This window comes from Raphanus sativus, chromosome 2, assembly GCF_000801105.2.
Source record: "Raphanus sativus cultivar WK10039 chromosome 2, ASM80110v3, whole genome shotgun sequence".
In the NCBI taxonomy this organism is placed as follows: domain Eukaryota; kingdom Viridiplantae; phylum Streptophyta; class Magnoliopsida; order Brassicales; family Brassicaceae; genus Raphanus; species Raphanus sativus.
This window is the reverse complement of record NC_079512.1, coordinates 6,905,793-6,921,934: the sequence shown is the minus strand read 5'-3', so window position 1 is coordinate 6,921,934 and position 16,142 is coordinate 6,905,793. Positions and strand designations below refer to the sequence as shown.

The 16,142-nt window shown below is 35.5% G+C and overlaps 4 protein-coding genes and 1 long non-coding RNA gene across 8 annotated transcripts; 4 read left to right on the top strand and 1 right to left on the bottom strand.

Annotated features, from left to right (window-relative positions):
* Positions 1-90: 90 nt before the first annotated feature.
* On the top strand, positions 91-1,849 carry LOC108819073 (putative caffeoyl-CoA O-methyltransferase At1g67980). Of its 2 annotated transcripts, none has more exons than XM_018592073.2 (5): positions 91-289; positions 410-495; positions 698-842; positions 1,125-1,256; positions 1,352-1,849. In XM_018592073.2, the coding sequence occupies exons 1-5, from the start codon at positions 236-238 to the stop codon at positions 1,631-1,633; spliced, it is 699 nt and encodes a 232-aa protein (XP_018447575.1). In that variant the 5' UTR covers positions 91-235; the 3' UTR covers positions 1,634-1,849. The 2 variants fall into 2 exon arrangements, with proteins under 2 accessions (XP_018447575.1, XP_018447567.1); XM_018592065.2 differs by having other exon boundaries at positions 1,349-1,849.
* A 143-nt stretch (positions 1,850-1,992) lies between these two features.
* On the top strand, positions 1,993-2,812 carry LOC108832439 (uncharacterized). The gene has a single exon (XM_018605930.2). The coding sequence runs from the start codon at positions 2,163-2,165 to the stop codon at positions 2,766-2,768; it is 606 nt and encodes a 201-aa protein (XP_018461432.1). The 5' UTR covers positions 1,993-2,162; the 3' UTR covers positions 2,769-2,812.
* A 729-nt stretch (positions 2,813-3,541) lies between these two features.
* On the top strand, positions 3,542-5,562 carry LOC108836459 (CDP-diacylglycerol--inositol 3-phosphatidyltransferase 1). The gene is made up of 10 exons (XM_057004395.1): positions 3,542-3,698; positions 3,845-3,957; positions 4,060-4,144; positions 4,246-4,295; positions 4,529-4,568; positions 4,658-4,768; positions 4,854-4,968; positions 5,041-5,097; positions 5,181-5,279; positions 5,382-5,562. The coding sequence occupies exons 2-10, from the start codon at positions 3,891-3,893 to the stop codon at positions 5,442-5,444; spliced, it is 687 nt and encodes a 228-aa protein (XP_056860375.1). The 5' UTR covers positions 3,542-3,698; positions 3,845-3,890; the 3' UTR covers positions 5,445-5,562.
* A 2,924-nt stretch (positions 5,563-8,486) lies between these two features.
* LOC108826803 (E3 ubiquitin protein ligase RIE1) lies at positions 8,487-10,197 on the bottom strand. The gene is made up of 5 exons (XM_018600158.2): positions 9,574-10,197; positions 9,376-9,492; positions 9,165-9,297; positions 8,919-9,080; positions 8,487-8,828 (listed from the first exon to the last, which is right to left on the bottom strand). Exons 1-5 carry the CDS (start codon positions 10,038-10,040, stop codon positions 8,667-8,669), a joined length of 1,041 nt encoding a protein of 346 aa, XP_018455660.2. The 5' UTR covers positions 10,041-10,197; the 3' UTR covers positions 8,487-8,666.
* A 330-nt stretch (positions 10,198-10,527) lies between these two features.
* LOC108841008 (uncharacterized) lies at positions 10,528-12,603 on the top strand. Of its 3 annotated transcripts, none has more exons than XR_008941507.1 (5): positions 10,528-10,904; positions 10,990-11,096; positions 11,653-11,900; positions 11,992-12,038; positions 12,181-12,603. It is a non-coding gene; the product is annotated as an uncharacterized LOC108841008 (long non-coding RNA). The 3 variants fall into 3 exon arrangements; XR_008941506.1 differs by having other exon boundaries at positions 10,529-10,904; positions 10,990-11,063; positions 11,992-12,108; XR_008941505.1 differs by having other exon boundaries at positions 10,531-10,904; positions 10,990-11,063.
* The last annotated feature ends 3,539 nt before the right edge of the window (positions 12,604-16,142 follow it).

Below are 16,142 nucleotides of genomic sequence, written 5' to 3'. Positions count from 1 at the left end.
GGTCATATGTAATTTGTGAGTTTCATGTCGTATTTACAGAATATATGCATTTTAGCGTGTTTCAGCTCAGTATTTTCGGCCTACATTACATATCCACACAAAGGATATGACACAAGTGTTTTCAAATCTTTCTTTATAAAACACATGCATATGCACACTAGCCAATGACCAAAGTATAACATCTCTCTTTATTACAAAGACACCTCAATACTCCTCACAATCGCCAGACTGAGAGATGGCGGATGAACTACCTCCCAAAGGGATCCTCAAGAGCGAAGCTCTGAGACAGGTTTGTAATCCTTTTATAATTTCTTTCAAAAAAATTTCACAACATTTGTTGATTAGCAAAGCTTGGTTGTCTGGATAAAAGAAGATCATTGATATATTTGGGTGTGGTCGATTGGCACAGTATATCTTGGAAACGTCAGCGTATCCAAGAGAACATGAGCTGCTCAAGGAGCTTCGGAAAGTCACAGAAGAGAAATTTGGCAACTTGTAAGTCTTCTTAATTAATAGAATCATACAATAAAATGTACAAATTAATAATGTCTTTTTACATTTAATAAAGTGTAGTTTCAAAAAAACTAAGGTGTATTTATCAAATTTTAAACTACTATCAGAATATTTTTTTGAATTATCCATATAACTAAGTAGTTGCATTTATTCTTTAATTTTCTTATTTTAATGAAAAACGCAGAATCGAAATGGTTATTCCAGTTGATGAGGGCATTTTTCTATCGATGCTTTTAAAGATCATAAACGCTAAGAACACTCTTGAGCTTGGTGTTTTCACTGGTTACTCTCTTCTCACCACGGCCCTTGCTTTGCCTGAAGATGGTCGCGTAATATTTCTTCTTCTTGCTTATATATATATATATATATATATATATATATATATATATATATGTGTGTGTTTTATTTTTTGTGTTTGTTTATTAAACTTGCCTCAGTAAAAATTGAAGCAAATTTTAAATAAAAATAGAATTTGGGACATGTAATTGTTTTTAAGAAAATGGTTTCAGGATCAACTACATTTGATAAACAAAAATTGCATTGGCTGGCCCAACAAGTTATTTAAGATTGACCAACGTTCCTGGTTAAGGTTAAAAGAAATTTGGATGCAGATTACTGCAATAGATATTGACAAGGAAGCCTATGAAGTGGGATTAGAGTTTATGAAGAAAGCAGGTGTCGATCACAAGATCAATTTCATCTATTGCGATGGTCTGGAGGTCTTAGACAAATTGGTTAACGACGTAAGCGAAAAACATATGTTCCTATGATTTTACTCCTTAGGCTTAACTATTGTTTGGCTAATCATACATATTAATTCCACATTTGACAAAAGAAGAATCAGGAGTTTGATTTCATATTTGCTGACGCTGACAAGCCAAACTACGTGAACTTCCTTGAGAGATTTCTGAAATTGGTGAAGGTTGGAGGAATTATTGCATTCGACAACACCTTGTGGTTTAGTTTTGTGGTCGAGGAAGAAGAGAACGTTCCTGAGTTTATGAGGGAATCAAGAGCGGCTGTTATAGAATTTAATAAGAAATTGGCTTTGGATCCTCGAGTAGAAATCTCTCAGATCTCCGTTGGAGATGGTCTCACTCTATGCAGACGCCTTGTGTGAGCAAAAGACTACTTAAGATTTAAGACCGAACTTTGGAATAAAACTGTTATGCTTCAATAAATACTTGTGTGTTTGATTGATGATCACTCAACATCTTCTTCACATAACCAGTTTTTTTTTTTTAAATTAAGAAATAATATAGTTAAACAGTTTAGAATGAGCCAAAAATATTTACCTTATATGTATATGTATATACAGAAATATGGTGTGTATTTTTATAATTTTTAGTTCTTCTTCTTTTTGTTTTTATTAATTTTAAATAAAAATGCAAAAAGGGAGAAGATATTCTCGTGGATGATTCGATCTTCTGATGCACACATCCGTAGAGGAAATACAAGTTCGAGCCTAACTAGACTTTCCTTTTTTTGATATTTCCTTATTTTATAAGATTGCTATTATTGATACCTTATTTTCCTTTTACTTGATGTTATCTTTGCTTATAAAAAGGGACTAAGATCGATTTTGATAATAGTCATCCCAAAACTTGAGACTAAAAAACTTCTATTGTTTTCGTACCCCGTCCAAAACCATGCCTATATCTTACCCGATCAGCGAGTTCGTCGTGGCTGATACAGGTGTCTTCTGGGACATTGCTTATTGTCCCATCCCTAGTGGTCTCGATCCAGAAACGATTTATCAGAATATGAAACAATCTCTTAAGAATATGGGTTACTATGGTAAGTTGTCAATATTTGCTTACGGTGATGAGAATCAGAACCCTAAAGATATCGAAACGGGCGGAATCAAGTGCGTATTCGCAGGAGATGAGCAGACAAGGGTTAACAAGATCTTGCACGACCTCACCTTCTGGGGGATACGCAGGAAAAACGAGGAGAGACGAGCGAATGTGATGGTCATCTCAGGATCCAAGTTTGAAGACGAACTCTACGTCAAGTTTCTTGGCTATTTGAGATCATTAAATACCAATATTCTCTTAGCGCAGCCTGAAGACTTACCAAACCCTGGTGATGAAGCATCAGGGACGCTACTTCGTAATGTAAGTGAAGTGTGGCTTTGGAAAAGTCTAGCAACTGGAGAAAAGCCTATCTACCGAAGCGGAAGTTTACAAGATGTTGACGATGCATCTGCTTGTAGTAAAAAGTCGCAAGGTGTTGGCGACGACGTAAGTGGATGATGCTAAGGGTCACAACATGGAATGGAAGTAGTTGATGCTAGGTTCGATTCCTTGAATGCGTACTAGTACTGTTTTCAATTTTTATTAATCTACTTATAGGATGAACTGGATGTGTACGTTTATATTTATTGATTTTTTTTGCTTAAATTGGGACGTTTGTTATTTTTCCATCGATGATTTAAAAGATTATGAACGGAAAGAACACTCCCAAGCTCGTTAAACCTTTAATTCTTGTAGTGTACGTGCTCTTACCACCGCTTTTGCTTTGCCTGAAGAAGATAACTGCGTGACGCTTCTCATCATTCTTGCTATAAATCATATTGCCCATTGTTGGATCTACTCTATTAGGCGTTTGTAAATGCAAAATTCAAAAATAAAAAAAACCGTAAAATTCTTATAAAGCCGCAATTTTAAAATAATTCTTAAGAAAATTTTGATTATGCATATAAACTGAAGTCTATAAATTTTGTCTATTATATATATTAGACATGTCAATTATTAAATACTTATTAGAGTCTCAAATTATCAGAAAGGGTCCCCTTCCCAGATGATTGCAATAGTCAATAAACATTGACAAAAAATGCCAGTCCATTAGTAATTAGAGCGGCGAAATATCAAGAATGTTTAAACTCGAAGGGTTTCTTTGGTAAAATAAAATAACTATTTTCGTTTCTTTTTGGGAAGAATTTTGAGAAAGTTAAAACTATGAGGGTTTATATGATAATTTCAAATCAGAAAATTTCCACTTTTTTTTGAATGTCGAGAGCTGACAAATTGAGAAATACCTTCGAATCTGATTCGATTCGATTTGCATTGAAGAACACATGAGAGCCTCTTTTTGACTCTCTCTCTCTCTCTCTCTCGCTCTCTCTCTACAGATCTCTTCCTCTCTCTCACTTCAAGATCGCCACAACTCTAACCCGTTTCCAAGTAAGAGGATTGTTAAGACGATCTCGACTCTAATTTGTTTTTTTGTTTCTACTGATTTTATAGATTTCTGGGGTTTACGGGAGTCTCCGTGCATTTCCCGATGATGGGTAATGAGAAAGATTAATCCTTTTGGTCTCTGTGTGTAGGTGGAGATCGTTAGAGAGATTGTGTAACAACATCAGAGTCAAAAAAATGGGGAAGAAGGAGAGACCAAGACCAGAGAAGTTGTCTGTTTACCTTTATATACCTAACATTGTTGGTGGGTCTTTCGAGATTTAGACAAAAGCTTCTTCTTTTTTTTTTTTTTTTGTAGCGTGTGAGTGATTGTTGTTTTAATGATTTATTTGAATTGCTGGTACAGGGTACATGAGAGTTCTCTTGAACTGTGTTGCCTTTGCTGTCTGTTTCTCTAACAAAACACTTTTCTCCCTCCTCTATTTCTTCAGGTCAGACTTCTTTCTTTGATTTTTTTTATTTTATATATCAATCATGTTTTGTGTAATGGCGTATAAACACTAGTTATCTTTTGATCATTGTGGATTTACAGCTTTTGTTGTGATGCTGTGGATGGCTGGTGCGCTCGTAGATTCAACCAAGGTTTAACAACTTCTTCTCTGTTTCTGTAAACTCTAGTGTCTCATGTTTAAGATATCAACTTTCTTTTGCATAAGATCCTACCACTGATCAAGATTGGAACTGTATTGTTGCTAGTGTTTAGATTCAATGTAGTAGACTCCTTTTTCATTGTGATTTATGTAAGACAAGACATGCCACTACTATAATATGTAGGAAGCTAGAATTTGACTCGCTTCTGTTTCTTTTTCCCTCAGTTTCAACGTTTGGGGCTGTTCTCGACATGGTCACAGATAGGTGAATCTTCTTCTACATATATGACAGGATCAACCTACTTAACTTGTTTTAATAAATTCTGACCATTTTGGGGATGTGCTTTGTTACAGAGTTAGCACGGCATGTCTACTCGTGATTCTCTCTCAAGTCTACAGGCCTAGCTTGGTCTTCCTCTCTTTGCTGGCTTTAGATATTGCTAGTCATTGGCTGCAGATGTACAGGTAAGCTAGTTCACTCTTTCTCGTTTCACCTTGAAGTCTACTCTAAACTCGCAGTTTTTTTAACTTTTACTACTTCTATTCGCAGTACGTTTCTAGCAGGGAAGAGCAGCCATAAGGATGTGAAAGACAGCACAAGCTGGCTTTTCAGACTCTACTATGGCAACCGGATCTTCATGTGTTATTGCTGTGTTTCCTGCGAGGTGATTTGAACTTGTCTCTATGTCTATCTTAAGGTGAATAATGTCCTTCTTAAATGTTTTCAAAATGTGCAGGTTCTGTATATCATCCTTCTTCTCATTGCAAAGAACCAAACCGAAAGTCTCCTGAATGTACGTAGACTCCTCTCTCTCTCTTTTGTTTACTTTTACCTCTTATTTTCCAACTCAGCCATGACTCCTCTCGTTTGTTGCAGGTCGTACTTTCCACATTAACTCAGATTTCACCACTTTCTCTTCTTCTAGCTTTGACAATATTCGGTTGGTCGATGAAACAAACAGTCAATATCATTCAGGTAAAGCTCTACTTTTTTGCCTTTGCTAAATCTGCCACTAATCCCTACATTTAAAGCTGTTTCTGGTATCTAAATTGGATTTGCGGATTTTTTTTTTGGCAGATGAAAACAGCTGCAGATGTCTGTGTACTGTATGATATAGAGAAGCAGCAGAAGAATCCTTGATCTTCCTTCCCTTTTTTCTGAACTTGCAACTCTATTTATCTTTTTTTTTTCTTGTGTAGAAACATGTTCCTATGTTATAAACGAGATGAAAGAATATTGGTTTACCTTTTTGACATAATTTTCTGTTTGTAAATATAATCTTATCACAAGTTTTACAATGTGATTGTAGTTTCTGATGCAGCAGTGAGTAGGTCCAAACTCAGATAACATTACACGAAGCAGTTCTTGTCACTGTTAGCCACTGAAACCCTCACTTATAGACCATACCAAAAACAAAACGTAGATAATAAATCTACAAAACCGACTGTTGGACACAGCTGATGGGTTAAGATGCTGACAATTTTTTTAAAGCGAAGGTCTTCTGTTTTGAAAAGTATCTCCATAGAGAACACTTTTTCTTTTCTCTACCATGGTCAGCACAAAACCTATGCCTGGCAGTCTGGATCAACCTCTTGATCGACCAAGATTGTCGCGTCGAGGTAAACTCGACTCAGCCATTTCTGATTTCTTCTCGTCTAGATTCAAGAATGTTCCTACACGGCTGCACTAAAAGCTAGTCTTCTTGAATAATAAATATTATAGATATTATTGATCTGATGGGAAACAAGTGTGATGGAGTCATCGGCCAGGTAATGAAATGAAAGAGAGAAAGACAAATTTCTTTTTTTATATACCATGTATGTAAGTAAAATCGGTTAAGTTTGTGCAATTTCAATGCATAGATTTTTTTTGAATCTCGAAATGATGTTCTCTTTGTGCATTTGTCTGTTTTAGTTGTTCCAAAAGTTGTTATTTCCTCTTCAGAACTGTTCACAACCGCCGATGTTTGATCATTAAGTTTTTTTTTAGTTTGGATTTTTTCATTCCCTTTGATCTTTTAGAGGGAGATCCACCAATAACGTCTTCATCATGATTTGAACTCAAAGAAAATGAAGACAAACCTGGAGATGCTTGCGTAGGAGAATCTATAGTAGAATTTCTTTTTCCACTTCGGAACCACATGAATTTGACACATTTGTTTTTGAGACACCACCATTGAATTTTTCTGAAATTTTTAAGAATAATTTAAGGTGATGCATTATTGTGTTTAAGCTATGCAATGTAATTTTTAATGTAATAAATGTTTCCTTTTAAATCTTGTCTAGTAATTTTATTTATATAATGAAAAAATAATTGTGATTAATATTGTATTTAATAGAAATGTTACAAATCGAAAATGAATTGTTTTGCAAATAGTATAAATGATGATAATACTAATTTAGAAATATTATATTTTGGAGTAGAAAATGAAGTAATATATTAAAGCAAAACTCAAATCCATTTTGTTACTGTATTTTGGACTATATTTATTTAATATGTCAACTTTAATAGTAGTAAGGCATAGAGAAGAAACAAAGTAATATTACTAATTATCAACTTTAATATTCTGTTTATGGCATCTTTATCAGATCTATCTCAAAAGCCACTTCATCTACCAATTAAAAAATAAATACCAAATAGAAAAAAAATATATCTTTAAAAAATATGGAATTAACAATTAGAAAATAACCATGCCATTGTACTCTTTCATATAGTGTACAATAATACCTCTAGCTCTGAACCTTTGCTGTCCAACGAGCGTATTTTTGGGAGTAGTGCTATGTAGATCGAATTCCTTCAGAGGAACTACATGTTCCAAGACATACCCTCCATTCACCAGGAATGGTACCGTTGTTTCAAACCCCGCGACCGACCCATCCCATGGCCTTGAACTTTGTATTCCATGGGGAGAGAGCACTACTTTGTTTATGAGATACTGTATCGACAATTGTGCATCAATGACTAGTGGTGTTCCATGGAGTTTGAAAAATGCAGCTAACTGTCTTGTTAGACTGATGGCCCAGCATACATTTTTTTCCTCTTGATAAAGTCATTTGAAAAAAAAAAAAATCGGATGCCTACAGACCTAGAAGAGGTTGGCATGTGATTGAGAATGTCATGTACTATTGTGTAACTGGTGAGAGAATACTGTGGTGTCAGGCAAGCGAATTGGAGTGGCACCAACCGAATGTAATAAAATGGAGAGAGGTGATGGGCTTGAAGGATTCAAAGGACACTCTATGTGCCTCCAAACTGGTCAACTATGGTTGGGGATTGCCCGAAGAACAACTTGACGATTTGCTTTCCGATCACAAACTGGGCAATTCTGGTCCCAACATATTACTTTTCTGGGTTGTGCTTGCTCCTAGGAAATTGGAGGTTCGGTGTGCTGAGAAATCTTTACAAAGGCGCAAAGATAAAGGCGAGATTTGAGGGAAAATTGAGTGGTCTGAAGTAGTTACTACTCTCAATCCTCATCGTCCTCTGAGTCATCCTATATCACTGTAAATTTTTGCATTCTCTAACCCTCAATCTCTGAACTCAAAACTCTATTTTTAAATCTTACTTTGGAAAATATTTTTAAATCTTACTTTGTTTCTTCTCCGTGCCTTATTACTATTTCTGTTTCCCAATTAGCATTTTGCATTTGTATTAAGAAAATTTATTCACAATGATAAGATTTCAGTTTGGTTTAACTAAAATCTTGAGTGCAGAAAAAGCTGACTTTCTTAAAAAAAGATATTGTAGAAACGCTACCAAGTGTTGTGAGTTATATTTCACCAACTCTTTCTATTTGCTTCACATTTTATCATCTATTTCTCAATACATGATAGCATAATGAAGAAGCTGAAATTGACATGATGGTCTTCCACTTATGTTGCTGCTTTGATAGTCATTCTTGTACTTATGTGCTTCAATTGTTCTTGTGCCGAGCATGGATCCACCTTATGGATGTTTTCATGGCCTCGGCAAAAACTGTCATTTCTTAAACTCACTTCAGCTCAATTCTTTTGCATATTCTTATTCATGCAAGTCTCTGAGTGTACATTGTGATTCAGTAAGTAAATAGTTGAAGAATCTACAAGAGCTCGATCTCATTTAAAACAAGCGTTAGACTAAAGGGCTTCCACTATACGGTTATCTTTACCTTTTAAAAAATTTAAAACCGAGCTAATGTTTCACTGGGCATAAACATACATCTCTATTTGATAAATGAAGGGATAGACAACAAAGTTACATTTATTTTACGACTTACAAATGACAAGAATCATTTTTTCTATTTCTCTAACTCTATACAAAAACAAAAAAAACACAGATCAAAGACAACTTAATAGATGGGACAGACAGTTACTCTCTTCTACTTCAGTCTTGTTCACTACCTTCGACAATATTGAACTTACACAATGGACATGTCGCATTCATTTTCAGCCATTTCACAATACACGTCGAATGAAAGTGGTGGTTGCAAGGAAGTGTGACCAGCTCTGTTCCATCTTCATATGAACTCAAACATATACAACAGTCCTACAAACAAACAAACAAAAAAAACCCATTGTTAAAGGAAAGATCTGAAAAGAAGTTTCAACGAGATAACTTTCTAAAATGACAACTTACAGCATCTTCTGCCAAAAGGACTCGTTCGTTCCCTGAATACTCAGTGCCTGCTGCCTCCATGGGTATCATTTTCCCTCCACCGTCACTTTGCTTTTCTCCATTGTTCATCATCTGAAACTTGTACTTAGGAAGGATACTGAGATCTGCTTCTGATGCACCCTCCTGAAACTCACACACACAAAAGGACTGTTTTTATTTATCTCATGAAAGTAAATTTGATTAAGGGGTTGCTGTTCAAGTCTGAACCTGCCCGGCAACGGCATAAAGAAGAGCAATGATACAAGGGAGGCAGCAACACAGGGCGATCCCGATAAGACATGCCAGCACAACGCAGAAGACAGCGAAGAACACATCAAATGCCAAGAAAACAAAAGCCAACCTGCAGGCATTAACCGTTACAGTGTCATTATCCATTCTTTTATTTTTTTTGATCAAAAAAAAAAAATCAAACACATACCAGTACAAATGCGTAGCGTTTTGCACAAGGATATCACCCCCAGATACAAGCCAGTAGAAGCCAACAATCCACCACACAAATGATACAATGGTGTTCATTGATTCGCATGTCTTAGTGCTGAGTAAAAAAAATTAATAATTAGTAAATAAATAATTAATTTTACAACAGAACAAGAAAACAAAACACAAATAAAACAACCTGAGGATCCTCTCATCGCCATCTTCATCATCGCTATCACGACCACGACCAGAGCCTTCACCAGCTTCCAAATCCCCACCACCACGCATGCTCCTCCTCTTCCTAAACTCCAACCACACAAGCACCACATGGACAAGACACTGAAGCGCGTAGCCGCAGATCCAAACTCTAATCGGGACGTTAGGGTTCTCATTCTTGGAGATAAAAAGTATCACCGCCGCGACGACCACGAAAGCGGTGTTCCAAAGCATATCGAGAGCCACGACGGGTTTGGAGTAGCCCCAATCGGCTCGTCTGTCTTCGAGCTCCTGTGCGGCGGTCTCTCTTACAACCATCGAAGCTCCTCGCCGACCGGAAGCTCGGAGTGCCGCGAGTAGAGGCTGGCGGAGACGGGGAGATTGGCGGGGGCGGAGGAGAGGGGAGGTGGAATCGGACATGGTTGGTGAGGAGGAAGGAGAAGAAGACATGATGGTGGTGGGGATTTTTTTGTCTGAAGGGATGGAGAAAGGTAAGTGAATCTATAGAGTTCGTACCCAACCAACCACTCAAAAGAGCTTTTAGGAACTGAAGGTCAAAACAGCGAGAAGCTACTTTGTTTTTCTCTAAAAAAGATGATTTGGTGAATCGGTGATTTCATAAGCGTTATTAATTGATTTTAAACGAATGTGTTGGATCACAGAGATAGAGACATTTGGTTAGTCAACGATTGGACTGGTTGATAGAAATTTTGTGTTTTGGCACTTGCTGAACCGGTCGGTTAAGAATTGTTTCGGGGACATTTATCTAGACTCGAAAATAAGATCTGAACCGATCCCAACCAATCAATATACTATATTAAAAGGTAAATAACCTCAATGGAAACTGTGTCCACGTCATCATTTTAATTCCGTCCAATCAGATACATTTATTTTGCCACGTGAGGTCTTCTTCGATCAAAAACGAAACATATTGGACTTCTTCGTGTGGACTCATAAAAATTCTCCATGGCCCATCTGACTGATATCTTTCAAACCCAATCTTCTTCGATGCAAGCGATGATTGACTCCAGCTCTTTAACTTCGTCGGCATCGTTTCACATCCCTGCAAATCGGCGTTTGTTATCTGAATTTATTACGAACCCGTCTTAATCATTCACTTCTATTATTTAATCCTCTTCATGGTTTTGTTTCACCTCCCTTTTTCTACCCCTATATAAATCTCCTTGAATTTTATATCCCAGGAAACTCTACAACCTTCACAAAATAAGATAAAGCTTTTAAGTTCATGAAATATGTTTAAAGTGGCTGAAGATCTTGCAACTATGCATGTTCTTCGAGTTCTTGGGGGTACAGGTAATATAAAGCCTAAGTTCATTCTAGCTCGCACGTGATTTTGTGTTATTGGGTTAATTCGTTACTCTGGTCTTCTATGTTCAAGGTTACTCCTACAGATTCAGCCAACTCCAACCTTTCGTTAGAGTAAATCGCTCAAAGATCTATCCACCCAAACTGGTAGGAGTTAGGCTCTCTGTCTGACTGAGAAAGGTTGATATTGATTGATTGCTTGGATGAATTTATTTTTCCTGTTGACGTATACTCTTTTTCTGATGCAGCTTTGTTCCGTTATACGACTTCGTAATGTATTCAATAAAAAATTTGTAGACAGTTACTTTCAGTTTATTATTCTAAATGATAGCGGAAGCACTAATTATTGTATTATAAGATGAGTAGTATGAATGCTGATCATCAGCTGTGTTGCTCTCTTTTTTTTAGTATCATTTTGCCGAAGATAATCGCTACCCATAAAAATGTTTAGACACATGCCTAAAGAGAAATAGTGAAAAGGATCTCTCAGATTATCTTCTATTCATCTTCGTTATATAGAATTTTTGTTTAGATTTTGGAATTGAACTTTTTGCAGTATTGTGTTCTTCGAAGTTTATGCAAGTTTGAGTACGTTGTGACAAGAATTTATAACTTTTCACTCAAAGATTCCAATTCTTTGCTCTTCCCTTTCTCGCTGATTCATTGCTTAAAACCTTTTAGTTCTCTTCTGAGATTTGGTTTATTTAATCTGACACCCCTAAATATTTTACGACAGAGCTAGAGAGCGAAGAAAGAGGATGAACCCAGATGTCATTAATGGAAAATGATTAAAATCTGTTTTCGTCAATTGTGGGGGATTCAAATTTGCACTTATCATCATAAAAATGGATCTTCTAGGTATTTGGTCCAAGGTAGTTGCAATGCTGGAGCAGTTTGTTCACGTCCTTACAAGGCATGTTCTTTTCTCTTTATTGTGGCTGCAATATCTTGAGCCTTTGGATGACATCTACTAACTAAGCATAGGTTTGTCTCAAACTTTTCGTTGGTTATAGCACTATTTTTTTGTGCAAGGTTGCTAATTGCCTTCCTAATCTTCTTTGCTTATGTCCATCAGATTGTGGGTACGATAAACGGTTTGGTCAAACTCCAGGGAGGTTGTCTGTAAGTAAACAAATGAATCTGAATTGCTGAGAGCTGAAATTTGTTGTGGCTGGAACCAGCATTGGTGAAGGTTGTTAACTGTAACGATTGGAAACATGTAGCATTTTGTAAATACGAATGGTTGTCTATGGTTCTATTGCAGGAAAGAGAATATCCGCTTGAGCATTGGTTCGATTGATCAAGGAAAATTTGTATGTCAAACCCAAAAATACTGCCACAACAAACGTAAGGATCCGAGATCCCAAAAGTGAGAAAAGAGCAGACTAAACGCAATCCAGAGACAAGAACTTACCGTTGCTACTCTACCTTTGCTGAAGTAATTGCATTTCTGAAGCCCTTACTAAAGTTCACCTCTTGCTTCCCGACCAAACTCAAGCTCTTCACCATCCGGAAACCATTCTTCTCAAGTGAGCATGTCTGCTTAGATCTAATGTTATGATTAGCTTCTTTTAACTGCCAATTTAAGAAACGATATTAGTAGCAAAATAAATGCAAGCTTGGTTGTTATCTACTGCTACCTTTCTTATTTCCAATATATAAAAGAATCATTGTTTATTTTTACAGATTTTTTTTTCTCAGATGAAGGGGCTTGCATATCAGATAAACCATCAACAACATCTCATATAACAAAGAGAAAATCAATAGTCTACACATGTCTCCCCTAAGAATAAAAACTGATCTGCAAACAAAAAAGAATAAAAACTAATAAATGCCAAGATCGCATGACCACGTGATGCATTTCCCTAAGAAAAAGTTCATTCAAGAGTGTTACAATGACTCACTCAACAGTCTCAACTCACCTCATCAATGCACAAACTCGATTCCTCTCCAAAACTCTTTAATCACCACTGAAATCATGCATATTATCCCCTACCCAGCATATCGAGTCAGAATATATAAAAAGAAAAAAATAATTTCTAAGAGCATTGTAATAATCTGATTGTTCTCAAAACGAAAGTTAATGATTGTACATAAAAATTAATTTATTTAAATTCCAAAATTTGAAATAGTTAAATCTAATATTCTTTGAAGGAACTATTTGAACATGTTTATGAAAGTTCAATTGAAGTATCCTCATAAAAATATATTTTGTTGATGACAAATATCTAACCTAATAAAATTAGTTAAAATTTAGACTAAAAATTTTATACCTAAAAGATATTTATTGAAATACCCATATTCTGAGTTTTAATGTTCAAAAAGAAATACCATCAGTTGGATTCAAAAATACATTCAAATAAAAACACCATAACATTAAGATTTAGTGTTTAGATTATTTTTTAGGGATTAGTATTTAAGGGTGGAGTTACAAAAGTGACATAATTATCGTAAATAATTATAAAAATTATTTATAAATATTAAACTAACAATATGTTTACTAACTATTTTAATATATAATAAATATTATATAAATTTAATTTTGAAGAAAATAATGAAAACTTTAAAATTGTTTTTATTAAATATTATATTTATTAAATTTTATGGTTACTAAATAATTTATTCTAAAAATCAACTTTCCAATTTTTTGAAGAAAAACCTTTTGATTTATATTTGTGGCAGAAAATATTAACATTAAAAGTCATTTTAGATATATTGTTAGTCAACTATAACGGCTGACTAAAGATATACCTAAAATGATATGAGGCATGTTCGGTGGCAAGATAATGAAAGGATTTTGGTGGCTCCGCTGTCGCTAAAACGAAATTCCTTCACCTCATCTCTTACTTTTCTTTTTAAAATTCTGTTTTTGTTCTTTTAGTTTTGAGGCAACCGCCATGATCGTCGTCAGTTAAAAGAACAAGGCTATGGTAAACAGAAAATTTTGATAAAATAGTTGTCAATAAAGTTGAGTGTTTTTTTTTGGTTTATTGAAAAGTTGGTGTTTTATTTCAACCAAATTTAAAAGTTGATGATTTAAATGACATTTTCCTGATTAAAATAGTGTAAAAATTTATGGTTAATACCAAGTGAGGAAAAATTGTGATGAAAACTTACAGAAATGTCCACAGGATAGACTTTCTCTAGGGGTAAGAATGAGAAGCTATGGTATTAATAAAAGTTGTGTTCTCAGTGGAGCGAGATGAGTGGAGGGATTATCTGGTCTTCGCTTGCCCTTACACCTTCACCATATGGATCTTTAGTTACTTCACTGCTCGGTCCACGAGTTATACTGGCCTGGAAAGATATGACTGTGTCTTTGGTGAGACCTATAAGAGTTAAGTTAGACACTATTCTTCTGATACTGGTTTTTCATACAACAGTCTATCTTATATGAAAGGAACGCTACGTCTTGAAGGCATCAGGGACCTCTCCATGGCACTGCATCTCTCATTCGTAACAATGATAAAACGATTCTTAACCGTATCTCATCACTCAAGTACAGAGATATGCACAAATTGGAAGGTTTATTAGAGCAATGGTTTGACGTTTATTCATGATGGAGAGATGGTTCCAGTTTTATTTTTTCACACTTTTCTTTCTCATTTACAACCATAAATTATCCCAATTGTAAATGTTTATTATTTTTTTGATTATTTAATATAAAATTTGATTAAAAAGGTTACGGAAATGTAATCTAAAATACACCTATAAAGAAGAAGAGTAAAGTTCAAAATTCAATATTCACAATGAAAAATGTCAAAATTAATATCACCATATGATTGTAAGTTTTCGTGAAAATGATGTAAAAATAAATAAATACAATTTTTATAGTACCTGATCCGTGCGTAGCACGGATAAATAATCTAGTACTTATAAAATATTATAATGTGACCCACAAAAATGAACAGAAAAATCCAAAAATTAGAAATAGCATATCTAAAACCGAATGATACCGAACACAGAACCTATACCTGCTTGAAGATGGACCAGAATACCCCCAAATAAATGTGCATGTCACATGCATAACATCCAAACTATCTTAAGATCAGAAGGAACTCAAAAGGCAAAACTTTCACATATCAGGAGAGGCGATCAAACCCTGAAACCCTAAACAACCCCACTCGATCCGGTTTCCTCTCTCCCGACAGGGCCATCTAATAGGACGTGCAAGTGGAGCGGTCGAACATGATCCGAGTTAAAAAATAAAAAAAATTAAGAATTTTCGAAAATAAATATACAAGTTATGATATAAAATTTTTAATTTTCAGACATAGTACTAAAAAATTAAAACTGGTAATTTTTAAAAATATGTCAGATACATATATAAATAAAGCTATTTTTTTTTTGTTAAATTACTTCATTACATCACTAAATATACTATTAATATTTTTGAAAATGGTCCATATATAATTCGAGACGGGCCGGCTCCTGAGGAGTGCAAAGAACTCGCGTTCATACACAAGAGTTGCAGTACTGTCGGGAACAGACCCAATGTCTTCTCCACCCCCACCACTCTCTCTCACCTCATCTCCACCAATTCTTCTCACCTCCTCATCCCTTTTGTCTCCATTCGAGGACACGACTCCTCCACTTCCCTTTTATATTCCAAGTAAATGCCTTTTCAGTCCCTTGTGATGATCTTGTTGTGTCTGAATAAACAGACAGTTGAAAGAGAGAGTAAAGGAAACATTTGGATGTGAGTATGCGCTGTTTATTGAATTCACAGGTTTAATTAGGTTTTGTCGCTCCCGTTCAAGGGTAAAGAATGACTCTTTTTTTCTTGATGCAGCCTGGTGTAGAGTAGCTAGCATTGGGTGGCACAGTGATGACAACACACAATATATGAAACAAAAAGACTTCTCGGTTCGTGTTGCAGTCTATACGTTGTTGTTGATATGGTGAATGAATTTGGTTTTGAGTTGGTTTGAAGGCAGTTTGTTACTTGAGTAGCTACGGTAAAGACTTCAAAGGCGGGCTTTTGCGATATCAAAGTGGTGAGACAGCCACTGTTGTTCCCTCAGCTGCAGTAAGTACGTCCTTTTACAGTTTTTCTCACGGTTATTACTTAGCTGAAATCTTGAAGTTTGGCGTCTTGACCAGGATGTTATCATGTACACAGCTGATGACCGGAATATTCATTCGGTTGATGAGGTTTGCCTCCCCCTACTCAAGGTGGAAAACTTGCCAGACTATACACAACAACGGATGAATTGAGTAGTTAAC